We start from the raw sequence: 26228 nt of genomic DNA, 5'->3' as shown, positions 1-26228 counted from the left end.
CCAAACAGAACATGTAGCCTCCAGGCACCTGAGGAAACTGTACTTTCTCATGCACCGGAATTGCTTGACCCAAGAATTACTCACGTTTAAATAACTCGGCACCTGCGGCACTCGGGCCTTTCCTCCCGCTCTGGCTCTGCCCGGAGCGCTCAGAGCCCTCTTTCTGCAAACGTGCACATCGGATGGCAGCTTCTCCCCTCACCCCTCCTTTATCTTTAGAGAGGAAGGGAGAGGGAGAGAGATGGAAACATCGATGAGAGAGAACATGGATTGGCCACCCCCTGCACGCCCCCAACTGAGGGTTTGGCTCACAACCTGGGCATGTGCCCTGACTGGGAATTGAACAGGTGACCTCTGGTTGCCTGGGGCGATGCCCAACCACTGAGCCACACCAACCGGGCAGGTTGCAGCTTCTTTAAGCCTTTTCCTGAACTTCACTACTTTAAGCATTTCTAAGCAACCAGGATGTTATTTTTAAATAATCATATTATTTTTCTGCACCAAGGACATGAAATTAGGAAGAGTTGTTCTTTCCCACTCTCGACTGATGGCAGAAAACAAACTCATTCTAATGGTTCTTTCTTTTTCTTCCTCACCCACTGCTGGCCTGTGGTACAGCTTTTCAGGTTTGTCAGAGATGCTCTGTCTCGGAGTTCTGCTCGCAGACTGGCTTTCAGATGCTCTGTGTACCATTGCTTGAGTTAGAAGCCAGATGGGAATGTCGGGGGCAATGTGTTGTTCCCGAGGGTTTTACAGTTAGTTCCACTGACCTGTTCTATGGTTTGTTGTTGAAGGAAAGGAATAGTAAGATTAATTTATTAGAGTTTAATCATTCCTTATTGGAATAATTATGCACTGCTTTATGTTTGTCTTGATTCTTAGTTACTGATGAAGCTTCTCAACCCTTTCTTTAAGTGGGAACCAGGCAGGTGACATCATCATCATCACTGTCACTACCACCATTTTGCAGCTGAAGTAACTCAGTCCCAGTGGAAGTTAATAATTTGCCCAAGATGGCCAGGCAGACAGTAGTAGAGCTTTGGACTTTTCCTTGGTCTCCTGACTTCTAGAACATTGCTGGACAGTACTTCTTGAATCTTACCCGATACTAGAGAAACTCATCTCCGTATCAGAGTTGGGCTTGCTGTCGTCATTGTGAACTGTGATCTTTGCCATCACGTCCTTCCTGCAGAGTGGGTTTCAGAGAACACAGGTGGAGGAAAGTGTATCTTTCCCTCTTAGAGACTTATTGCATCGCTCACTGGCCATGGGGCTGTTTGTGTGAACCATGTGCATTCGTTTGGGAGCACCCAAACAGCGTGTGCGACGAGACCGTTGTTGACGCAGGGCTTTTTTGTGGAGTTGGGGGTGGGGTGAAGGAGGAACACTTATGCTTATATCAGGGCATCACACTAAGTACTTTCCACATTATTGGGGTGAGGGGAAATCCCGCATCAGCGAGACCATGGAAGGAAAAGAAGGTGCTTTCAGGAAGGGGGAGTGTCTGGCTTTTCCTTGGCTTTCCTCACAGCCAGTGAAGACTCACTCGCAGGCCTGCTGGAAGGGCGACTCCGTGTGCGCCCCAGCGGGGACTTGGAGGCACGGTCGGTCGGTAAAGGAGAGCAGAGCCGCGCCACCCTCCCGCAGCCGCAGCCGGGCAAATGGGAAAGGCCGCCTCTCTCTCCTACCACACACCGGCGGGAAGCCCTCCTGTGCCCGTGCTCGAACAAGGCGCTGCCCTGGTTAAGCACAGGAGGTGGCTGGGACAAGCTCACAGGCCAGGAGCCGGATGGGGAATCAAGTAAAGAGTGAAGGGAAAGGGGCAGGAAGCTGCCTGTCTGGTCACTTCCTGCTCCCCCAGCCGAGCTGCCCTCTCACCTTTGCTCTTTCGTGCATCCTTTTCCCTGTGTTTGGGATGCCCTTCTCCCCATCTCTGGCCAGATGGCCCCAAGTCTGTAAGGTCCGGTCCAAATGCCCTGTGAGAGTGTCCCCATCCGAATTCCCAGGGCACTGTGCTTGCGTTCAGGCTGCACTTCTCGGGAAATAACGACCAGCCATGTGCACACATCTCAGACATCCGCCCAACAAACATTATCCGTGTCATTTAGGTGCTAGGTACTGTGGCCAATGGTTGCGAAATTAAGACTTAAAAAATTTTTTTTGAGGGAAGTGGGACAGGTATATAGCAGACAAGAAGTACTTGCAAGTCATCGCAATACACAGAGAATAAGTATTGCTACTGGCGTCTGTAGACTATTTCCAGCTCTTTGAGATAAGGTGCCTTGGGCCCCGGGGAAGGAACACTTCATTCTGTCCCTCGGGGGAGACGGCCTTGAGCGGAGATGTACCCTGCAACTGTCTGTTTAGTCCCCGCGTCCCAGAGCCGATGGGAAGCTCTTGGAAGGCAAAGATCTTATCTGCCCTCTTTTTTTTTTTAACCATTTTCCCCTGTGACTAACCATAAATATTTGTTGTAAGAAAAATGGAAGTGATCCAGGTTATATCCTTGTGGGCTGTCCTTTATCCAGTATCTGATTTTCACGTGGTCTACATTCAACAAATAGTTATTAAATAAGTGAAATGCCTGCTGGATTTATTTTTATTGTCTAACTTTTGTATGGCTTTTATTTGAAACAAACAGACACTTTTTTTTTAAGTTCATGACTCCCCCCACATAAGCCAAATGATATCCCAAATCGCGCTGTATGTGTTGCAGTGCAGATAGGAAAAGGCGGTTGACTTTTAGGATCCCATTTCTTCGCCGCCGTCCCCATCTCTCGGGCCTAAGAAGCCGACCTGGATCGAATGAGGACAGGCGCGCGTTATTGGGTCGGGCCCAGGCTCTGCGTAAGGGAGCATGACGCCTTGGGAAGCTGGTGGGGCAAGCCGTCTTTTAATTCATCTTGTAATCTCATGAATTAAAATAATATTTATGGGAAATATCAGTTTGCTTTATTAGAGGAAAAATATTTAAGCAAACATTTCCTGCAAGCTATTGAATTTATATAAGAACAAATTGTTTTGGAAGCAGTGATTTTCAGTGTTTTCACTGAAATGAAAATCAAGCAAAATGTGTTTCCAGAAACAGCCCGCTGCCTCAGCTGGATGGCCTTTGCGATGTTCCGAGCGGGCCGTTGTAGACGGCGGGGTGTTGTCCCTTCACTGGTGACCTGGACGTTGGCAAGGATGAGGCCAGTTGGTTCTGAAGGAAGAGCTACTGATAACTCCTTGCAGTGTTATAGAAATGTTACCTTGTAGCGCACCCCTGTTATTACTGGATTCTCACCGACTTATGCATTGAAGAGTGCCAGTGTGGTGGTTTTCACTTGCCAGAAGAAGAAATTGAGTCAGAGCAAAGGTCACTGACTCCTGGGGGGTCAGCAGGGAGCTTGAAAAGAGGGCGAGGACCCAGGGCTCTTTTCTAGCCCAGGCCATCTCCTTGCTGCTCTCCAAAGCACCCCTTTTCCTTGGGAATTAAAGCACCGCAGGTCTGTGTGCCATTTAACCTTGCAATGTCCCCATGGGGCCAGCAGGGCAGGTGTGATCATCGCTTCCTGTTTCTCGATGGGAAATTCAGTCGCACAGGTTTGAATGGTTTTGCCAAAATCACAGTCAGGGTTGGTGCCCGGGCCTCACTCCCAGCTAAGCCCACTGCTTTTCCTGCCAGACACGTCTCCTCAGAGGAGGGCCAGAGGGCTTTCCGACGGGCAGACGGCTGTGCAAAAGTCTTACTTCCAAGAGAGGGCCCCGCTTTCCTGGCCCCCGAGCCAGGTGGCGTGAGTGGTCAGTGGGAGATCTCAGGGGGACCTGCAGATGTCCTCCAGTCTCTCGGTCACTGTGAAGCAAAGCCCATGGGGCAGAGCCAGGTGGGTGTCATCAGCCTGTCTCTGGGACTGCCACCTGCCTCTGTGCATTCAGTGTCCGGTCACATCAGCAGATCAAGTGGGTAAGATTGCCGCGGAGTAGTTGTCAGAGTCAGTGGGCAAGACGAAGTGAGCTCTCTCCATGAGCGAGCTATGCGGACAGAGAGAAAAGTCAGCATTAAACCCAAGGAGGAATTTGCCACTTGTTTCTCTTTCAAAGATAAAACAACAAACAGTGAATAGTGTCTAACTTAAGTCTTATAAAAACCTGAGTTCTTTGAGAAGCCTCATTTTACTATTTCATGTGGTATCTTAACTCTAATCTCTGTCTTTCCACGGAGGCTTATCTCGTGTTCTTCCTGAGAGAGGTCCCACTCCTAAAACTCTTCCCATCTTTCCAGCCGAGCGTGGCAAAGCCAGCTCTCCCCGGGTCTGGACCCTCTCACCGTCTGTGACGCTAGAGGGAACTCTCAGGGCACAGGTCTGGGCAGGAACCGGAAGGTCAGCTTTCCCCTCGGGTTGCAGATGGAGAAACTGAGGCCAGTAAGGTTCTCACAGTGGCTGGTCGCAGGGCCAGCTCGAAAACAGGCTTCTGGCTCTGACCCAGGTATTGTCTTTGAAATGGAGCCAGCAGCCGTGGTACCTGCTGCTTGTCCTTGTCAGGTGAGGGCGAAGAAGGTCACGGCCACAGCCCTGACGCCGGGTGCCTCTTCTCTGCATCCTCTGTGCCGATTGTATCTTTCTCGGTCTTCACGCAAGACTGAGCTCCTCAAGGTACTACGTCCTATTCACCTTGGTGGTTTCAACCCCAAGCACTGGGTATGGTACATAGAGAGCCCCCGGAGAGCAGAAAATGTGTCTGTGAAGGTCAGCCCACCTGGATGGGGAGGGCAGGAGGGCTCCTCCACTGAGTAAACCCAGGCAGGACTGCACCCCGCCCGAGAACAAAACAAGATCTTACCCTAATACATGGGGAGGCCCTCCAGAATTCCGTTGGAGGGCAATTGGTGAGAGGGGATAGAGGTGAAATTTTGATGAACACAGAGTCTTTGGTCAATGCCAAAATGAATGTAACTTTGTTGGTTAAGTTGAATTGTAGAAATTTCTCAATGTTTCTATGATCATCTGCGTGTTATCAATTATGATTATTGTCATTGAGTTCCTTCTAGAGTCTGTGAGTTAAGAGAGAAGGAAGAAAGGGAACCATCAGTCCTGACTGTAATCTAGGGCAGGAGTGGCTGCTTGCCATCTCTCGGTGAAGATGCGACCTTGGGTCTGTGCAGTTGCCCGATGTCCAGCAAGCTTGAAAGAGCTTGATTGTAAGAACACTTTGATCTGAACTTGTGCCTTCTCTGAATCCTCCTTCAAAAAGGAGTTCACGGGCTGCCTCTGGCTGCTGTGAGCAAAGCGACTTCCACGCCGACCCTGGTGGCGATGGGCGGTTTCGTCACGGCCTGGTCACCTTTTCTCTCACGAGAGTCCCAGGGTGCGTGGGCGAGGGGGCGAGTGAGCCAGGGTTGTCTGGACATCCCTGCTTCTAGCACAGCTCTGGGGTCAGCCTGGCTCCGGGCTGTCACTGTCCTCACTGGAGTAGGTGCCTGAAGCCTCCGCTTTCTGCCTTTTTACTTTAATCTGGAACTTGAACAAAGCAGCGGACCAAATGGTGACAGAGTCCCCACCTTCCTCCGGGCAGATGAAATCACCGCCTCTCGGTCTCAGCATCCTCTCCGCTTGCTTGTCAGAGCAAGATTGCAAAGAGTTAACACTTTTGCTTTTTCGGAAAGTTATCTGTGAAGAGTATTAGTTGTTTAATAAAGCGTGCCTGCCCTCCCGGTGAACCCGCCAGTGACTCTGCAGCTGGGGTCATTTCAAGTTCACGCGGTGGACTTTTGACTGCCTTCTGTGTCTGTGAAAACAGTCGGCAGCTCCTGCGGGGATCATTCATTCAGGCCTGTAACACAAAACTATTGCCAATGGGCACCTGCTGGGGCGGCTTCCCGGGAGGGCTGGGAGGGAAGATACCAAACTCATCAGGCATCGCAGAGATAAGAGCAGCAGGGGGTCCGCTGGGAGCCCGCTGATAGGCCGCACTCAGACCCACTGCCTGGCCCCCAGGCTGGTGTCAGTGCACTAGGGAGCCGGGCAGGAGAGGATGTGAGCTAATTACAAAGAGGAGTGGAGAGAGAAAGGTGGAGGAGGAGAAAGAGGAGGAAAGGTTTGTAGTGCATTCCCCAAATTTGCGACATATTCTTTATGCCTCTCTCTTATCCCTCAAAACAGAAGAAAACAAATGAAAGAGTCTGAACATTTGGTTATTTCTAATCGTAAATGGTCTTTCATTCTGCCTGATGCTGTATTGCTTTTAGCTGCTAGTTTTATGGAATGACATTAATCATCAAGGACCTAGTTTGCCACACTTTTCCCTGGATACATTCTGTTCTTGAAATACTGTAGGTCAGCTGCTTGAATCTTGCCCTCTTTCCCCATTTTGACACATCTAGGCCAGAAGTACCTACTTGTGGTATGTTCGAGGCTTTCCCCTTTTGCTTGGAAAATCCGCTTGCCAGCTGTGGGCTGGGGGGTACTTCTGGGAGGATTAAGGAAATGAATACACAATGGTGCTCTTCAGTTTTAGTTGCTGAAGTGGTGGTGTGGTGTCAGGATTTGGAATGTGAGAGCATGCACTATCTTGAATATGCTGTATGCTGGTGGTGTGTCATTCATCTGACAGTCACACCCACTCCAGAAAAAAAGTCACCTGTGTTTGGTTTACCTGCTCCTTTGTTTAGCCTGAAGATTTCCCACCCACTACCCCAACAAGAGCTAAATGAACTTATTTATAGACCTAGGGTACTTTAACTCTGTGGCATTTCCTTAATCAGCCCAGAAATGATACATTTCTTGAAAGCAGTTTTGTTCCTATACAAACCCAAAGCCCTAACTGTATCATTTCTGATACATTTCGCATAAACTTAACTGTGTGCAAAGAAACATTTTGGATTCATCTTGTGCAACATGGTAACAATCCTAGGAAATTCCAATCAGAAGCCAACAACCTGTTTCCTTCATTCCTGACTGTTGGTGTATCTGGCTTTGTCCCTGTTCTGATAAGGAGTAACCACAATGTTAATTTTGTATTTCCTTGCCTTTTGTCTCACATAATCTGTTGTCAAAGCTGACTAGAAGGCTTGTTCACCTTACGATTTGTGAGGTAGTTACAGGGGAGTGATGAGGTTTACCGGGTGGAATATGTTAGTGTATTCTCGCTTGAAGCATTAAGAGTGCGCATTAACTTGATCTTGACCCCTCAGTATTGCAGCACAGAAACATGGGTGGGCACCGGCACAGACGCACACTGAAGGCGTTTTGAATTTGAGCGAGTAGCCGGATGGGATCTTTAAAAATGCTGTTAGCTGTATTTACTGGCTTGCTCCCCCATGTGCCAGCTACTGCTCTGAGTCTCACATGGATTGACTCGCTTAGTCCTCACAGGGACCCTGCAAAATGCTATTCCTGCTTTATACACAAGGATGCTGAGGCTCAGAGAAAGTAAGTAGCTTGCTACCAAGAGAACCGGGATGGGAACCTGGTTTGTCTTGTTCCAAGCCTGTCTAGTGGGCTTCATTCCTGGACCCTCTGGGTTTCATGTTTGCAGGAATTAACCATGTATGGCTGCCTTCTTGGGAGGCTGCAGAGCATCTGAGTCACAGTTTAGCCCTTGCCTGCAACATCGTCTGTTCTAGCTCTTCTGTAGATGCTGTACCATCCATCCAAGCCAAAACATGGGGCTGAGACCCAGGAAATGCTCCACCCCTGTCCGCCACACTTAGTGGTGCTCTAACTGGGTTCTAGCACCACATGAGAGCTGTCTAAATATAGACTTACGTGCAAAAAGTATAACCTCATACTAACCTATTTATTGTGTCTACCCAATAAGGTCACAGAGGATATGGACAATTAAAGCTGCCCGGCTCTGTGCTAGGAACAGGGGAAGCAAACACAAATCAAACAAAGCTCTCCCTTCAGGGTCTCCATCTAGCACGGGAGACGGTCCCATAATAATGCTTGTGAGAAAGTGTCCCAGGTGCCAGGACAGAAGTCTGTGTGGGTTCGGTGGGGCAGACCTCTCTATGCCCAGGGCAAGGAAGGTCTGCACAGAGGAAGAAACAGCTGGGCTGAATCTTGAAGTCCAAGGAGATATTCGCCACGTGGACAGGAAATGTGGGGACAGGAGGGCACACAAGGCACAGCCCAAGCGGAGAGGCTCGGTGTGGAGCAGCTGCATGTAGGCAGTGGGCGGCTAGAGAGCGTGCCACGTGCCTCTGGACCAACGGGTCGACTCGGTAGAGGCTGGCCTGCCATTTCCCATCTCTTTGGTCCCCTTCTTCTCCCCCTACCAAGTGTATGTGAGTTTAAAAGAAAAGAGAGAGACCTCTAACTGGAGTTGTTACTTTTTAAGCCTAGTATTATTATGATATGACCGTATCTGCATATATCAAATGTTAACTATTAATTTTTTACAAGTATTTTTATGTGTGTGGGTTAGAACACTTACACTTTTCACAGAGGGGGCCAAAACAAATCAACAGCTCCCCATCCCCTCAGGGAAAAAAACCAAACCTGGCTTGCTTCTTGTATAATTAGAGCTAAAACCAAATCATGACCTGTTCACAGCAGGTAGATTGCGAATCCAGCCAAACCTTTCCTTCTGACCAGAGTGACTCCATCTAGTACTAAGCCGTGGGCTGCCTCCGGCATCTCCAGTCAGCCTGATAGGGTCTCCATCTAGACAGCAGAAATCGCCCTCCCTGAAGCCCAGATCACTTTCGGGGTCCTTTTAAAGGAGAACAAGGCATTTAGACCTCTCTCAAACAAGTGGACTAGAAGGCAGGCAAAAGGGGGAAATGGTTCCTTCTTCAACAGTACATTTCTGCATAATTTGAAGCACAGCAGATGGAATGTTTGCCATTGACCCCCAAACCACACTTTGGGAAATTATCTGACCCCATTTGATGAGTCCATCAAACTGTTTCACCATTTCCTTTAGACAAAGCTAACCTAGAGATGACTGCAGTTTGAGAGAGAAAAACACATCCTGTAGGAATGTTTCGTGGTTCTACCTCCAGCCCTCCCTGGCCCCATCTACTTCAGTCGGGAGGTTTTTCTCTGGAAATCCCTCCTTTCCTGTGTCCACTCAAAACAGGTAACAGTGTCCAAATTTTGAGTTGGAATTTGAGTTTTGCTTGTATGAATTCAAAGGGGACATTTTTGGTGAGATAGCAGTGGCTACTGTTTCTCTACCAGGGTTTAAACTGAGGCTACGTAGGAGTCCTGCTGGCTTCTTGGAACATTGAGCCTTTACATTCCCCTGTACTCAGGCTCTTAGTGCAGGGTGGGAGATGGGTTGGATCCTTTGACTCTCGGGACTGAATGTAGGTTGGGCTGCTTGGCCAATGTGTGGGCACTGCCTCCTGCCTACCCACTGCCGCCCCGCTACCCAGAGACATCCCCAGCCTGGCACCGAAGCAGCCCTCTGCCTCTACCCTGGCTTCCCCTTCTCACGTTGATTCTCCATGCAGCAGCTTGAGCCATCCTGTCAAACATAACTCAGGCTATTTCATTGTTGGGTGTTTTTTTCTTTATTGATTTTTAGAGAGAGGGGGAGGGAGAGAGAGAAACATCGATGAGAGAGAACATCAATTGGCCGCCTCCTGCATGCCCCTCACTGGGTACTGAGCCCACAACCTAGGCATGTGCCTTGACCAGGAATGGAACCGATGGCCTCTTGGTACATGGGTCGGCGCTCAACCGCTGAGCCCCACCGGCTGTGCTTGTAGCATTTTTTTAAGGCGCCATCTTCCAACTTTACTTTCTCATCTTGTTTCCTGGAGTTCTGAGGCTCATTTTGAGTCCATTTTGCACTCACTGTTTTTCTTGCTAGCAGAGGAGGTTGTGGCACTTATCTGAAGATTAGGAAACATCAAAGGCAGTGAAGTCCTGTTTTCCCATCCCTCTGACCCTTTGGGAGACTTCATGGCAAGGTTCAAGATCCTCTGAGAGACCCCCTCTTGCTCGTCTGCCAAACCATAGGCACCACGTAAAAAGAAATAAGATCTGTTCCATCCACTTCAGGGAATTCTTCCTGTTTGGCCTCCTCCTTTTTGCCTTGGACTCTGGAAGGTTTGTTTTCCTTCCTAGATACTGCGTCTCAGATACGCCTATCTGCTCTATACCAGCAGCCCAGGAACAGTGATGTCTGGGCTCCTGCTTATCTGAGAGTTGCTAAGAAACTGTCATCAGCTGCCACTAAATATGTCCCTACATTTCCCATTACATCCAAATGTATGGGCACTGAGGGGTACCAATAGGTGTTTTGATCCTTGTCTGGTGTTGTTTACTATAGGCACGTGCCTTCAGGACCTTCCGTCGACAGAAAAATAGGCAAGGGCAGTAATAAGGTGTAGAACCCTTTCCAGGCTAGGGCCGCAGAGAGAAGACAGTGGATTCTCAGTAGCTTGAATGGGAGGGAAAGTGAGAGGAAGGCATTGTAAAGATTGAGCAGACTCGGTTCTGTTTGTCAATCAGAAGGAAAAGGCCAGAAACATTGAAGATACGGGATATGATTGATGGAGCAATTTCCTAGACAAGGTCTAATAAGAGCACAGAAGGAGGGTCTGGATTTAAGAATATGCAGGCCCTGGCCGATTTGGCTCAGGTTGGCCTGCAGACCAGAGCCTCAGGTTCAATTTCGGTCAAGGGCACGTTCCTTGGTTACGGTTCGGGCCTCGGCCTTGGTCAGGGTTGTGTGGGAGGCAACCAGGCGATGTGTCTCACGTGATGTTTCTCCCTCCCTCCTACTCTCCCTCCCACTCTATCCAAAGATAAAAGGAAAAGTATCCTCAGGTGAGAATTTAAAAATAAAAAAAGTCTAGGGTGGAGGGGAGGGAAAAAATTTATTTTTCTTAGTGGAGTGGAATCAATCATTTCTATGTTGCGGGGATGGGGTTAGATGCCAAAGAGTTGAAAAGGAATGCATAGCAAATCTTTGTTTCACTGTGAGTGTTCCAGGCACTGTCCTGGGGGTTGGGGAGGGGTGCCCAGTTGACCTAACTGTTGGTGGTTCTCTGTCCTTGGCGTTGTGTGCAGCTGCCCATATACTTGTGTAGAAAACAGACACAGACCTGACTGCAGGACAGTGGGACACCCATTAATAAAGCTGCACCCAGAAGTAGTCCGGGGTGGGTCACCTGTGGGTGGTGTGCTGGCAGAGGCCATGCAGAGGCCTCCCTGAGGGCCAGCCTGAAGCCCAGCGGTCACAGATTTGTAAGGTTACTGCTGGGCGAGGGAATAATAAAAGGAGTAGCTAGCTGATTTCCATCTCGAGCACAAAGGCCTTTCTTCCGAAACCCAAGGCCTTCCAGCTGTTCTCTGCTCAAGCGAAGAGCAGTCATCTGCGAGGTATTATTGGTTATCTAGAGATAAAGTCTAAGTGGAAGGAATTGATTGAAATTCAAGACTTGGGTGCTGTCTAAATTTAATTTTAATTTAAGAAACTGTGTCCTTGTACTTTTTAGAGTCAGACTTCTGAATCAGTACCGCCCAGTAGGAACAGAAAGTGAGCCACATCTGTAATTTAAAATTTTCTAGTAGTTGCATTAAAGAAGTAAGAAGAAACAGGTGAAATGATTTTTACTACTTTTATCTAGCCTATATCCAAAATATTATTTTCTTTTTATTTTTTTTATTTTTTATTCTCACCCGAGGACATTTTTCCATTTTTTGTTCAGATAGAGCGGGAGGGAGAGAGAGGAAGAGAGAGAGAGAAACATCGATGTGAAAGGGACACATCGAGTGGCTGCCACCCGCACGACCAACCAGGGCCGGGGACAAACTGCAACCAAGGTACGTGCCCTTAGCGGGAACCGAACCCGGGTCTCTCTGTACCGCAGGCCGACGCTCCAACCGCTGAGCCAAACCGGCCAGGGCCTAAATATTATTTTCATATGTCATCAATGTGAGCTGTTTTACATTCTTTTTTCACCTTACATCTCTAAATTCTAGTATGTGTTTTATACTGATAGCATATCTTCATTTGTACTGTCACATGGTAAGTGCTCAGTAGCCTCCTGTGGCATGTGTTGACCTCATTGGACAGTTCACCTCTAAACTGCGAGATGAAACTAAAGTCATATGTTATCAGCTCGTGTTGTGTGTTTGAACAGCAGAATTTCAAGTCTCTGTGGCTAACTTGATTTTTGAGGATTCAGGCTATCATATCTGTCCTCTACTTTTTAATCAGCTTCTCGTCCTTTTGTTGAGTGATCTATTTCTGAGATTTTCCTTGCTTTTTATTTTTTCTGTATTTATTTTAGAGAGAGAGGGCAGGAGACAGAGAGAGAGAGAAACTTCGATGAGAGAGAACATTGATTGGCCGCCTCCTGCATGCCCTGCACTGGGGTTCGGGCCCACAACCTGGGTATGTGCCCTGACCGGGAATCGAACCGTCACCTCTTAGCGCTCAACCACTGAGCCACACCGGCCAGGCTCCCTTGCTTTTAATGGAGAAAGAAGGGTATTACATAGAGAAAAGACCTTTGGACATATTGCTTTTGTCTCCATTATGCCAATGAGAAGTTTTCTACAAGATCTAATAGCTGTCCAAGTCATCTTTATTTTTGTCCTTAGGTTGCTTCCTTTTTCCCTCTTTTCCTGCCCAGTTGGCAAAGTTTATACAACATTTTGTTTATGATATTTTTGTGTATGGTGGTATTGCAAATATAGGCATAACTTTTATGAAGTTAATTTTTATTTTTAAAAATGAATTCTGCCTTTGGTGGTATATTTACAAAGAATTTCATAAACATTTTGAAATTATGGAAGAGTCCATCAATGGAGTGTTGTATAGTGTATGTTCTCTTTAAAGAATGGTTAAATGTGAGAGCAGACAGGAGGGGGTGGGGTGGGGGGGAATCTGTAATACTTTCAACAATAAATATAAAATATATAAATACAATAAAGAACAGTCAAATGAATATCAGGACCTAATATTCAGCTTAAACAATAGAATAGACTAATAGATTATAATGGGATATTATACTGATAGAATATACTAGAACATTTTAGTACTTTTGAAGCCTCCCTGATCATAGTCCTTTCACTCACTTCATACCCTGAGGTGATCCCTGCCCTGAATTTTGTGTTAATCGTGTCTGTCTTCTCCGTGTATAGTTTTACTGTATTTGTATGTGTCACTGAACAGTGTGCTTATCATTTCGCCAGTTTTGAACTCATAGACAGTGTCACACTGAATGTAGCCCCGTGACCTCGTTTTATTTACTCAGTATCACATTTTTGAGATCCATCCATGTTGATATGTTTACCTGCAGCTCCTTCATTTTCACTGCTGTCTAGTACTCCATTGTGTGAGTGTGCCACAATTCATGTTCTACTGTTAGACATTTGAACTGTTTTTCAATATTTTGCTGTTATGAATGACGCTGCTACGAATGCTCTTGTTCAAGTTTCCTAGAGCACAGGTACGAGAATCTCCAGTACATATTTAGGGGCCAAGTTACCGAGTCATTGAGTAGTTATTAGTCCTGTGGGTTTGTGTGTATGTGTGTTAAATGGTCAGTATCCATTTAGATTTATACATGTTTGTGCTGTCATCATTCACTGTTGTCTTTGCATATCCACACGGGGTCGTTTTCCATCTGCCGAAGAACTTGCTTTTGTGGGTCTTCTGGCGGTGGGATTTCTCAGGTTGGTTTTTTCCCCCTGAAAATATCTTTATTTCTTCCATATTTTTAAAAGATATTTTTACTGAATTTAGAATTCTGGATTGGCGAGTTTCTTTCAGCCCTTTAATGATAGTATCTCGTCGTTGTTCTATCACTTTTGCTGACAGAGGGTCAGTCAGTGTTACTGTTGCTCCTGTGGAGGTAGGTGATAGGCCTGCTTTCCTTTGACTGCTTTTACAATTTATTCTTTGTCTTTAGTTTTTAGGATGTTTTTGTTGATTTTTTAGAGAGATAGGAAGGGAGAGAGAGAGAGAAACATCGATGTGAGAGAGATACATCGTTTGGCTGCCTCCTGCACGTCCCCTTCTGGGGATTGAGCCACAGCCCCGGCTTGTGCCCTGACCGGGAATTGAACCTGGACCTCTCAGTCCTTGAGACGATGCTCAGTCCACTCAGCACACTGGCGGGGCTGTCTTTGGTTTTTAATAATAATAATGTGTCTGCTTGGGATTTGTAATGTATCCTGAATTTGTAGCTTGATGTCTTTTGACAATTTTGGAAAATTCTTGGCTAGTGTCACTTCAGATACTGTTCTGTCCCCTTCTCTCTCTTTTTCCTCCTGTGACCCCAGTTACATGGAAGTTGGACTTTTTATTTTTCTTTTCTCCATGTCCCACGTGTCTTTAGGCTCCTTTCTGTATTTCCACCCCCTTGTTTGTTTGTTTTTTCATGCCTTGATCTGGATATTTTCTGCTGACTTTTTTCTGGTTCACTAATCCTCTGTGGTGCTCTATCTACTCTGCTTTTTCAGCCAACTATGAAAATCTTAATTTCAGTTCTCCATTAAAATTTTCTCTGTTTTTATAATGTTTGGAAGATCACTATATACTGTTTTCTGTGTATCTAATAACTCTAATGTCTGGATAACTGGTGAGTGACCTTCTAGGGGTTTTCTTCTTAGTTTCCAGTCATTTTGTTCACTTACATATCTGGTGATTTTTACTGAATGCTGGACATTTTGTAAGAAAAGTTTTAGAGGCGCTGGCTGCTGTTCTTTTTCTCCAGAGAGGACTCGTATTTACTCTTTCCTTCTATCTTCTAGTGTCACGTGCTTTGATCTCCTCTCATGTGTACTTCCCCTGCAAAAGGTGTTTTCTGAGCTTTTCATTTGCAGTATATATATAAAGTAAGGATTTCCCAGCGGGACTTGTATTTCAGTAAGGGTCAGAGCTTGGTATGTAAAGGGAAGACTCTCGAGGAGGGACTGCTTTCTGGGGATGGGCAGTAGAAGGAGATGTGTGTGAGAGGCAGAGGCAGCCCCGGCTCCTGAAATCCTCAAGGAGGTCCTTAGGAAACTCAGTCTTACAGAATCGGTTCTGTTTAGACCAGAGTAGGGGCATCTTTTTTATAAAAAAGGCTTAATTAGCTCTCTTTTAAGTAGGTAATATATTGAACCAGAGCTCCTAATTTCTATTCTTTCCAGTAATTGAAGGTTTTCTCTTAAAAGCAATACAAGACATCAGAATAGGCCCATTAAGTCACCTTCAGAAATGGCAGCTATTGAGCTAAATGGATTGTTTTCTTCCTCATTCCAGGACTTTTTTTTAGGCTTGAAATTTGTTAACCTAGGAATGGCTAATTCAGCAATGAATGGCTAATTCTGCCTTAAAAACATCAGATCTATAGGGAGTAGATGGGGATGAATTCTGAGTGTCACTTTGTGTAGGGTTGTAAAATGCAAAGGTAAGACTACCTACAGAAAGGCATTAAGGGACATCCCAGGCAGAGACCAGAGGGTTCTGGGGATCTGTTGGAAAATATAGCTAATCTGCCATTGTATTTTTATTTCAGCCCATCTGAAGGGTGTGGAAACATTTCCCAATTTAAAAAAAGAACCTTCTTTTGGACTTTCATTCGAGCCTGGGATCAAGCCAAGCTCAGGAGAAACGAGATCGGATCTAAGTGCCTTGGATCTGACCTGCCTCCCATTTCCATGCTACCCCAAAAGGCGAGGTTCAATTTCCCTTGTTCTTCCAGATGCTAGAGACCAGTCTGTGGTCTTATCTAGCATTCGTCACACTTGCTGAGGAATAACTTCCCGAACATCACCTAGAATGAAGTGTTGGCCTTTGCATCCCCAGCTTTCCCCAAACGCAGGCTCGTCAGAAGCAGTGCCTTGGTGTCCACGGGGAATGCTGCGTTTCCCCTAGGTGGCTGGGCGGGGTGGAGAGCGGAGCAGTGGCGGCCATGGGGAGGAGAGGGATGGCAGCGGGGGTGCGCTTCCAAGGCCCTCTCTTACCCAGGAGCACGGCTGGTGTTCGCCGCCTCTCCCGGAGCGTCTGGAGTTAGACTTGCTTGACCAGCTCCGCCCTGATGAGCGAGGTCTCGTAGCTTTTTGGCTTCGGTGCTCCCTCCTCCAGCAGGTCCTTCTGTCAGAAGCTGGGGCGGACAGCAGACCTCCCCTCTGCGGGCAGGAGCCATGGCCATCGCTGGCCCGATCTCCACCCCAGTTGGCTTCCATCTTTCTTCCCAGCCTAATTGGTACATGCTGGTTCTGTGAACTGACGTGTTGTAGTGGATCCCAGAAAGGACGTTTACAGAACCGCTTCTGTTTCTGGGGCCTTTCCAGGTGGTGACAGCGATGGCTGGGGGAAGGGAGAAAGTGGAGCCGAAGCTGCACACCTGCAGCAAAGCCAGGATGATGGAAAGGGGAAGTGTCCGGGTGGGTCGCTCAAGGAAGGGGTTGGAACCTGCCCCTCTTTCTTGCCCAGGGATTGCATCTAATTTTTTTCAGAAACTGTATCATTTATATACTTCCCTCAGCTGCCTCCCTTTTGTTACCACCACTGCGTCTCACGTGGTGTCTCTGTAAGATTTTTAGTGGCATTTAGAGGAATTTCCCATGGAGACAATAACGAACATCATGGTTGGGTTTCCTTCGTGTGTTACCCAGTATGAAATGTGGGTAGGTACCTGGCAGACTTTTGTTAGAGACAGTCATGGTCTTTCATAGTAACAGAGCCTGCCTCATAGGTGTGTTATGAGAATTAAACTAATTAAATGATTTCCTAACTGTCAAGCCCTTAGAACAGCACCTGGTGTGCAGTAAACGTTGTTGATCTGTGTTTATAGTTCCAGACGTTACACTGTGGTCTCCAGCAGTTGGAGGCTTTCTTTGACCAATTCTGCTATATACGCACTTAAAACTTCATTTATTTGAAGATCCAGTTGGGGATAGAGTTCTTTCTAAAAATCTCACCAAGGTATTTCAAACCCTTGAAACCTATCGGACTTTCCAGTAAGAAGTCCAGCTTCTTGTTCCAGTGCCCAGCACGTGTGGTTGTTCTCGGCAATGCCCATGTCCTTTTTCCAGCCTTTGGCAGTGAAGAGAATGTGGCTGTTCATTGGAAAGACAGAGCGCTCGACAAGAATGGAGTCCTGTGGCTGGGAGTGAGCAGCTGGAGCTTCTTTGCTGTTGTCAGATGTCCTGTTTCATTTCTTAACTTCTGTAGTTGAGATTTTAGTGTGTTTCTAATGAACTTCTCTGTAAGCTTTTCTTTGTTCTCGAATGAGTATAAGGTGAGCCCTGTATTGCAGAACGAGACAGACACCTAGGATTCAGCTGGGGAGGGAGGGTGAGGGGAACACTCAGAACAAAGAGGAGGGTTTGCAGTCATAACCCTTGGCATTTACACACTGCTCTGTGTTCTTTCCCAAGTACTTTATTTTAATCCTCACCTGAGGACATTTCCCCATTTTATCTTCAGATAGAGTGTGAGGGGGGAGAAGGAGAGAAAGAGAAAGAGATATGAGAGAGACACATCGACTGGTTGCCTCCCACATGACCCTGACCAGGGCTGGGGATCGAACCGCAACCAAGGTACGTGCCTTTGACCAGAATCAAACCTGCAACTCTGGTCTGCGGGCCGACGCTCTAACCGCTGAGCCAAACCAGCCAGGGCCCAGGTACTTTACAAACCAAGGTCTCTCTGGATGAACCCAGCAACTCTGTGGGTAGTATGCTCCTGCTTTACAGATGAAGACAGTGAACCTAAAGAGAGCATGTGTTTTGCTCCTGATCACCCAGTTGGTACTAGTGACAGAGCTGGGACTAAGACTCCTCGCCTTTCGAAGCCTGTTTGCTTTCCTAGTGTTGAAGTAATTTATCTGCCAAGTCAGGCATATGGTGTGACCACCTCAGACACGCCCCCCATCATAATCTATCTTTTGGTTCAGTACTGGGCCATTTATGCATAGTGAAAAACCTTGTTAGATGGCAAAACTGAAGGTCTCTCGTGGGCTGGGAAGGCTTATCCCCTTGTGTAGCACCAAGTGGGCAGGAACTCCCTCTGACTTCTGTCTGCATACTTCAAGGAGTTTCCAGCAGGGGGCAGGGAGGCCTGCACCCTCAGCACAACCCCACCCCTTCTGCGGAAAATGCACGACAAGGCCTCGCTGAGGAAGGGCTGAAGGGTGGGAGGGCACCATCCCGTCCACAGCGGGGTGTAAAGATTCACCCTGCACACCGTTCTTTTTTAATCCTCACTCGAAGATGTTTTCCCATTTATCTTCAGACAGAGTGGGACAGAGGGAGGGGAGAGAGAAACATTGACATGGGAGAGACACATCGATTGGCTGCCTCCCGCACAGCCCCAACCAGGGCCAGGGACCAAACTGCAACCGAGGTACGTGCCCTTGACCAGAATCGAATCCGTGACTCTCTGGTCCGGTAACTGCTGAGCCAAACCAGCCAGGGCCTGCACACCATTCTTTATAGCTGGCGTAGAGGAAACAGAAAAGAGGACGTGACTGAGCCTTGACAGTTGTCTGTTCTTGAAAATCGGTCTTCCTGTGGGTGTTCTGCTGATTTCTGTGCTTTTAGCCTTATAGCAGACTTCATGGTTCCTTATTAAAGAAAAAGCAAAACCCTATTCCGAGAGTGCTTCAAACCACTCGAAGCCTCTAGATTAATCTGAAACACGTCCGAGTTCACAGCCGGGTCAGAGTCGCAGAACAGCGGAGAGACCAGCCGGTTCAGCAGGCGCGCGTCTTAGGCTAGTTGAGAAGCAGGACAGTCTTGAGGTCTGACTTTGTTGCTTATGTTTAGACCTTGTGTGCTGAGATAATTCTGGGTGGCTTTGGATAACTTTGTTTCTTAACTGAAAAGGAGTGTCTGTTGCCTGATAAGTGTTTATCCGTGAAATAGTAACATGGTGTATGTCTTAGGGTAGGAGGGCTTTTAGATCTCCAGAGACCACTCTCCTCCCATCCCCCCGCCACCCCAAAAGCAAGGTCATTGGTTTAGGCACGTTACTAGAGTAGAATGTCAGTCTCAGCTTTAAAATGTCTTTATTGTTCTCATTCAGGGTCTCTTTTCTGGATTCTGCCCCTTTCTCTGCCTTAAGGAGGCTACACGCAGTTACAACCAAGTAGAACTGAGACAGGCAAACCTGTCGTACTTCTGCGTAGAGAGCTGGGGTCCAGAAGTGCCTCTTTCTTGCCAAACCTCAACTTGTTCCATGCCTTTTTTTTTTAATGCCCTTCCCCAGCCCCCACCCTCCCCCTTCACCATTTGGCTGAAGGATTAGCTGTTTGGTTTGCCTTGTGTCGGTGACAAATACCCACTGCCAGTTGGATCACATTTTCCTTTAACCCTTCCCAGTTCACAAGTGTCACAAAAGGGCTTTTCAAGGCCGAACTCCCACTCCGAGAGCCATTCTGAACTGTGGCTGTGCTAAACAACATGGAACAGAGAAGAGGTGAGCTCCTCAGTTCTGGAGTGACGTCAGTCCTCCGTGACTTGAAGGAGGTTTCCTGTTCATGAGCTAGCAGAGGGAGACACGACTGTACTCGAAGCTTCCAAGCTACGTCTCAGAGACTCACAGACACTGATGGCCGTCGCGTGCCCCACATGGCGCCGAGAGCTCTGCCTTGTCCCCTTAACCCGGCAAAGCACTCCTTCAGCGTAGAGAACTTTGTTGTTTGCAGACGGGTAAACTGAGGTCCAGCAGCTTTCAGCAGGTGCAGGTGTAGTGAGTGACAGCATAAGAATTTGACTCCTTTGGCCCTGTCTGACTGACTGCGTGGGGGCAGCCCCGCCAAGTTCACGTCACCCTTAGTTACAGGCAGTGTGAAGCGAGCTGGGTCTTCCCGAGCTTGTGTTCAAGCAGAGCTTCTCGCGGGCGGCGCTGAACAGAACGGGAGCTGTGCTGGTGGCCGAGACCTGCAGCCGGCCACCTTCCACTTGGAAGGACATCAGACTCCTCACACGCAGCCTTGTTCCTGCTCCATGTGCTCACCCTCTGCCCTGGTGACAAGAGAAGTACTGTCACCAGCTACTCCTCCGTGGAGCAAGGACATTAAAGAGGAAATTTCCATTAGGTAAATAACTGTGAAAGAAGAACCCCAGAGAAGGGGGGGAAATTCAAGCCCAGGCTCCTGTTACACTGGCCAAACACCTCTGGCATCCCGTGCTTGCCGAATAGCATGAAAGGGTCAAGGAACTGATCGGACAGAACAGAGGGACACAGTGTGAACTTTTTTCTCTTTCACCATTCCAGCATCTACTTGAATGTCGGTTTTGTAACATCATCTGTTCTGAGCCCAGCTCCAAACCCAGCCTAATTTATAGTGGCTCTGTTTCTGTGGACAATGGAATTATTTTTGGAAGGTGGGGTATTGACGTGCACTGTGGGTCAGCTCTGCAGTAGAACTGGCATCTTGAAGTTCTTCTGACATTTTCCCCCCTAGCTAAAAATATGGCTTTAGAGAAATTAATGACTTCAGGCTGTGGCCAGGATTCACAAGTATGCTGTGTGCTAAAGCCTCCTTCCGTGAAAGGAGGGGGTGGGGATCACTGTTGTCTTTGCAAATGTAATAGCAGGTTTTCTGAAGGACATTCTGTTCCTCGGAACCTTTCATTTTAGCTGGGACAGGATTCACTTGCAGCCTTCAGTTGTTTTGTGGACTTGAAATTGCTACAAAATGAGCTATATTTGACTTAAGTCTCTGCAGATGCTCCTTCTGGTGTTGAGGTTATGTTTATACCAAGTAGAGTTACAAATTATCTGCAAATTACCTTCCAATTGCTAGTCCTTTCCCGGAGTGCAAGCCGGGTACATGCTCTCTGCCCTGTGCTTCTATGCCCCTCCACACTAGCTTCCACGTCGCTGCGGATGCTCGGAGCCAGACGCCCGGCATGCACACATCTCAGTCCTCACCACGGCCCCACGGAATCCGGTTATTCCCAGCTCGCACGGGAAGAAATTGAAGTACCAGGCTCCATGCTAGTACTTCAATGAATTGTCTAGTGCTTCACATAGTAAATTACTTGTCCATGATCTTGCAATTAATAAGTGTCACAGATAGAACTCGAACCTGGTGTGAATGAATATCTTTCCATTATGCCCACACACACCTCCTGGCTGAGGCCCTGGAAGGCAGGAGCATGAGGCAGGAACCATTTCCCCTCTATGCTTCTCACTCGCTAGCTGGCACTCAGTAGGGTTCCCGCCTTGCCTGATTGGTGGGTTGATTGACTGATGCACAGCTGGATTGCATTCGCTCCTGTCCTGATGATTTTCAGCCTTTGCCCCAGTGTCTCTGGGATTAGTTTTCCCTTTTCTGTGAGTGATCCGAGTATCTGCCTCCAGCCTTCATTTCCCATGTTGAGCATCCACGGACATGCCAGAGAGCATCCGCTGTGAAAAAGTTTCACAATAAATTCGAAGGATGTCCTGCTCCGTCACTCCCACAGGATGTTGTCGTTCTCATGGGTATGTCCGCTCTGTTTTGACAGCCATCTTCAAAGTCAAGGACATGGGTGAAATAACACTTTGCAGCCGCAGAGAAGACAATGCCAAGGGCACCCGTAAAGAGTGCTTACTGGAACCACCTCCCTCTCCAGCCCATGTTCTCACCCTATCTTTGAGGGAGAAATAAGATACAGGGTGTGATTTACTTTCCCACTAGGTGGGAATGAGAGGGAAGTAAGGATGACTAAGCGCTCCCACAGCTCGCGAGAAGGCCGCAAGCTCCGTGGTGCCCTGGGTCCAGTCCTCAGAAGCCCAGGGGACTGGCCCAAGGCCCAGCCTTTACCCACACGACCCTTCACCAGGCTGGCTTCAGTTTAGTTCCTGTAAAATGGCTCTTCCTGTAAAATCTCATTAGCCTTTCATCAGCCTGGGTTTGGTTGGGTTGTAGGTTTCAGCATCTTCCTAAGTTCTCTGAGTTCTCAAAGGCACATTCCTAGGGGTGAAGATTTCTGTCATCATTTTCTGTTAGTATCTTTGACTCACAAGTAGCAAAAGTCAAGGTCAGCCGGCTTGCATGAGAATTTTTTTATAGACAAAGAAATGGGAATTCAGACGAAAGGCCTAGAATAAGTTGACTAGATGTAGGCACCTTTCCATGGTAAAGGTACCTGAGAAACACATGGAAGAATCCAGCATTTAAGGGAAGAGTGCTCTCTCGGGTCATCGCATCTCATCCTCCTGAGGTCAGCGTGGTGTTTCTGTAGGAACACAAGGACCATACAGTGCTGGGGGCGGAGGGGTGAGGGTGCTGTATCCGAGTCAGTCGGCAATTAGACGTGGCTCAGGCTCACTCATAAACCTTGAGTATTAAACTTGCTTTATTGATGGGGCTCATTGTTGGAGGGGGGCTGGTATAGGGCCGTTTGACTAGATTGTTCTCCCAGATTTTCTTGGTGTGGGGGAAGTGTTTTGGCATTTTTAACGTCTTCCTAGTCAGCTGCTGGAATAGGTAGACAGGGCCTTAATATCTCTTCCCATGATATCTCTCTTTTCAAGCAAATTAAGGCTTTAAGGAAAATGAGAATGACCCGAACAAGACCCTGAAAGGAACCTGGGTGCTGCTGGCCCTCTTCAGGTGGAGCCCGTGCCCCTGGATGCCCTCACAATCGCTTCTGATGACAGCTCTTTCCCTTGACCCCCCCCCCCCCCCCCGCGGTATCGGGGAGGGGAGGCATTTCCACCCAAACTCGGAGTGAAGAACACTGGCCCCTACAGGATTCCAGAACAGAGCAGGGGCTTTCGGGGCCTTTCCAGAACAAGAGCCCTATCTCCCTCTCCTCTCTCTGTTCCCGGTGCTAGCAGTCTGCACCCCACATTCCTGCTGCTGGCCGTTCCGCGCGTGGAGTGTGAGCCTAACGAGAGCAGCATCCAGGCTGCCCTTGCCTATACCCTCAGCAGCACCGGCTGCTGGGCTCGGGCGAGTGCTTAATAAAGACATTCTAACTCGGATCGGAGATCACACACCGTCTGAGCTGGAAGGGATTCTGGAAACCGCCAAATCCAACACTCTAATTTTATAGATGGTACCACTCCAAAAACTCAGTTGGGAAAGGGTTGGTTGGTTGTTGTTTTTAATGGTAAATCCTAATGTAAATGACTATAATTCTAGACCTTTGAAAGGCTTTCTTCAGTGGATGCAGGATGTTTCTCCTTGGACTAGTAGCTAACTAGTGATACCAGTAAGGATGCCCACTCGATTCCACACCCTGAGCCCAGGTCACAACCCCTCCAGCCCCACGGCAGTGTTGATACTGTCACAGTTCTCCAGATGCCGAGAGGGGCGCTCAGGGATGGGGCAACTTGCTCAGGGTCGTGTAGCTACTGGAATGGTTGAGAGAGGACTAGAATCTGGTTGGTCTGATGCCCAGGCCCATGGCTCCTAGATGGGGTCCCTAACTAAAACCCCCACTTGGAGATTCATAGTGCTGGCCTTGCAAATATCCCATCTTGTCGTCATCCTAATGGAAATTGTAAAATTAATTTTCATTCGCTTTACGTTCTCTAATTAGGGAATGACGGGAGGTAAGGGCAAAAGCAAACAATGAAAGAGAGGCCAGTAATCACTGCCCTAGACCACGAAAACGTGTGGACGGAGCGAAGGAAAGGGGTGTTCCCAGGTCCTGCTGCAGGAACCGCTGCTTCACATGAAACTGCCGTTTCTTCCTCCAGTCCCGCCTCTGTGCCCAGAGCTCACCTTCCCCGTCACTAGATGAACAAGCCCGAAGGCTGATGGCTTGTGGCTTCCGGGCAGGTCTGTGCCCACGCCCATCCCCACCCCCCAAGACGGTAGTGGAACAGGCCCCCTGATGGCTACCCAGCGTTCTGGGTCTTCCAGGCGGGCTGCTCGCTCACGTCTTCGCACTGAGCTTTATATCTGGGTAACATTCCTGTGAGTTTTCTGAAAGGTTAGTCCTGGGTCATTGGCACTTAAACCACTTGTTTTGGTAGATCCTTCCAGAGCAGGTTAATTATGTATTTGATATCCTTCCCTTTTTATGCCTGAATGATGAGGATAAGTACCCTGTGGTTTATTAACTGTCACTTTAAACCTTTTCACATCGTCTTGTGACAAAACAGACTTTTATGTCCTTTTTATCCAGCTGTGATGAATGAGACAGCTTCTCTGGTTAAAATAGGCCAGGGTAAAGACTCTCTCTCTGATTGGTGGGGCAGGAGTTTGCATTTGAAGTCATGAGTTCAAGTTTGCCACTTGAGTGAAAGGTGACCTCACCTGCAAACCTCTCCATATACTTCACTTTTTCTTTTGATAAATGGGGCCGGGCAACAAGGCACTGGGTAACTGTTGAATAAGTGAAAGAAAAGGCATTAAGGGCAGTTGATGTCTCTAAAAATCTTGATACCAAACCCTAAGGCAACAATTTGCCACATTTCCTATTCTGTATCCCATTGATTGTCACAGCACAGAGCCTGTGTCCTTAACATTGTGAATCCTGAAGCTCACCTCTTCTCCCCCAGGTCATTCTGTTATACCTTTACTTTTTGGGTAAATTAGCAATAGAATCGAGGAAGGTAAATGTCATGGTGGATTTTCAGGGTTTGTTTTGTAAATGTTGGTCCACCAGGGTAAGCGTCCCATGCTTGTGAACCACTCTCCTGGGACACAGGGTGTGTGCGACTCAGCAGTTTCTCTCTCTCTCCTGCTTGGTATTCACGGAATCCCAGCTAGAAGCAAGGGGGGGTATTTATTAATTAAATAATTAAAATAATAAAAGTTCTTCCCTGGCCAGTTTGGCTCAGCGGTTAGAGTGTCAGCCTGTGGACCAGGGAGGCCCGGGTTCGGTTCCCGCTAAGGGCACGTACCTCGGTTGCAGTTTGTCCCTGGCCCTGGTTGGGGTCATGTGGGTGGCAACCACTCGATGTGTGTCTCTCACATCGATGTTTCTCTCCCTCTCTTTCTCCCTCTCTCCCTCCCGCTCTATCTCAAGATAAATGTTAAAAATGTCCTTGGGTGAGGATAAAAAATAATAAATAAATAAATAAATAAATAAATAAATAAATAAATAAATAAATAATTAGTTAATTCTGCTGATGTTTTAAAACTCCTCCCCTTCTGTTTTTAATTCATCACAGTTTGCAGGGACCTTGTCGGATGGCTTGGGAAAGACGATGGATAACCGGCATCAGTCCGAGCGGGAATACATCCGATACCACGCAGCCACCAGTGGCGAGCACCTGGTAGCTGGCATCCACGGCCTGGCTCATGGTAAGTCACCTGCTGTCAGGCTATGGGATGATGGCTCTTCTGCCACAGTTTCTCAGAGAGGCCCGGAATAAAAGAGAGCCGACAGCAGCGTGGATCCTGGCTCGGCACCCTGGTGCCTGCAGCCTTCCAGGCGCTCTTGTTTATCCCCCTTGCCATCGAAACGTTACCAGCTGTGAGAACCCTCCGTTAACTTTGAGTGTAGTGCACCCTGCCATCCTTCTCTGGCTTCTGCTCCCAAGGTGTTGTAAGGTGTAATCAGCCAAACCCCTGCTTAGAATATGGACTTGCTGCCTCAAGACTTGCCTTCCGCTTGCTGGGCGTTCCTGCCATAGAAAGAGGGATGTGAAGCTGTCCACCAGGCTTGGGGCCCAGGTGCTCCTGAGTCCTGTATAAGTGAGCATTCTCAGGGCTTGCCGATCCATGTGCCCAGGAGATGTGGGCGGTGGTCTCTGAATTTGTTTAGTTGTGACTTTTAATGCTTTAATTCCAACTCATTTGCCTTTTGTTGTATATTTCTCAACAACTTCTTAGCCTGGCTTTATTCAAGGCCCTTGGAAGTATAAACCCAGCCACTGTCCCCAGCCACACTATACTTTGCCCCCGGGTTCTGTGCCTCCCGTTCCTTCTGCCCTCCCTTCCTCTGCCTCTTCATTGCTTGTCAGAACCCTGCTCAACCTAGAAGTCCAACTTAAAGGACGTTTGCCCTGCTCTACTGTCCCCAGTAGAATTAAGGATGATGAGTGCACACACGGCAGTCTGGGTTGTGTATGTAGCCTGCTGTGTGCATCTGGCTTCCCTGATAGGCTACAGTGGCTGGGAGCCGGAAGACCACTTTGTGTTCGCCCTTGAACTTGCAGTACCTTACATGGTACCTGCATGTAGCTCATGCTTAGTAATGGTTATTAAAGTGAGCCGTTTGTTCCAGATTCTTAGCAATAGCCTGAAGCTATCAGAAGTCATGTCAAGACTGAAGAACTTTTTATTATCAGCATTTGAAAGAAGAAGGAATATAGATAATAAAACATCACATATCTCTCTGTGTTTAGGAGAGTTTTTGTTTATCAGCTTTCCTAAGGGTAAGGTTTGG

The 26228-nt window shown here is 47.8% G+C and overlaps 1 protein-coding gene across 3 annotated transcripts in view; it reads left to right on the top strand.

The window, feature by feature from the left end:
• VPS13D (vacuolar protein sorting 13 homolog D) overlaps positions 1-26228 on the top strand; it is a 238863-nt gene that overhangs the window by 165937 nt on the left and 46698 nt on the right. For all 3 annotated transcript variants that reach the window (XM_036256564.1, XM_036256565.1, XM_036256563.1), the window contains one exon: positions 25009-25141. In XM_036256564.1, coding sequence (XP_036112457.1) covers positions 25009-25141 — 133 coding nt within the window. The remainder of the gene's footprint in view (positions 1-25008; positions 25142-26228) is intronic.

This window comes from Molossus molossus, unplaced genomic scaffold (genome assembly GCF_014108415.1).
Source record: "Molossus molossus isolate mMolMol1 unplaced genomic scaffold, mMolMol1.p scaffold_m16_p_12, whole genome shotgun sequence".
NCBI lineage: Eukaryota > Metazoa > Chordata > Mammalia > Chiroptera > Molossidae > Molossus > Molossus molossus.
Note: the sequence above shows the minus strand (reverse complement) of the source record. Positions and strands in the feature narration are given on the sequence as shown.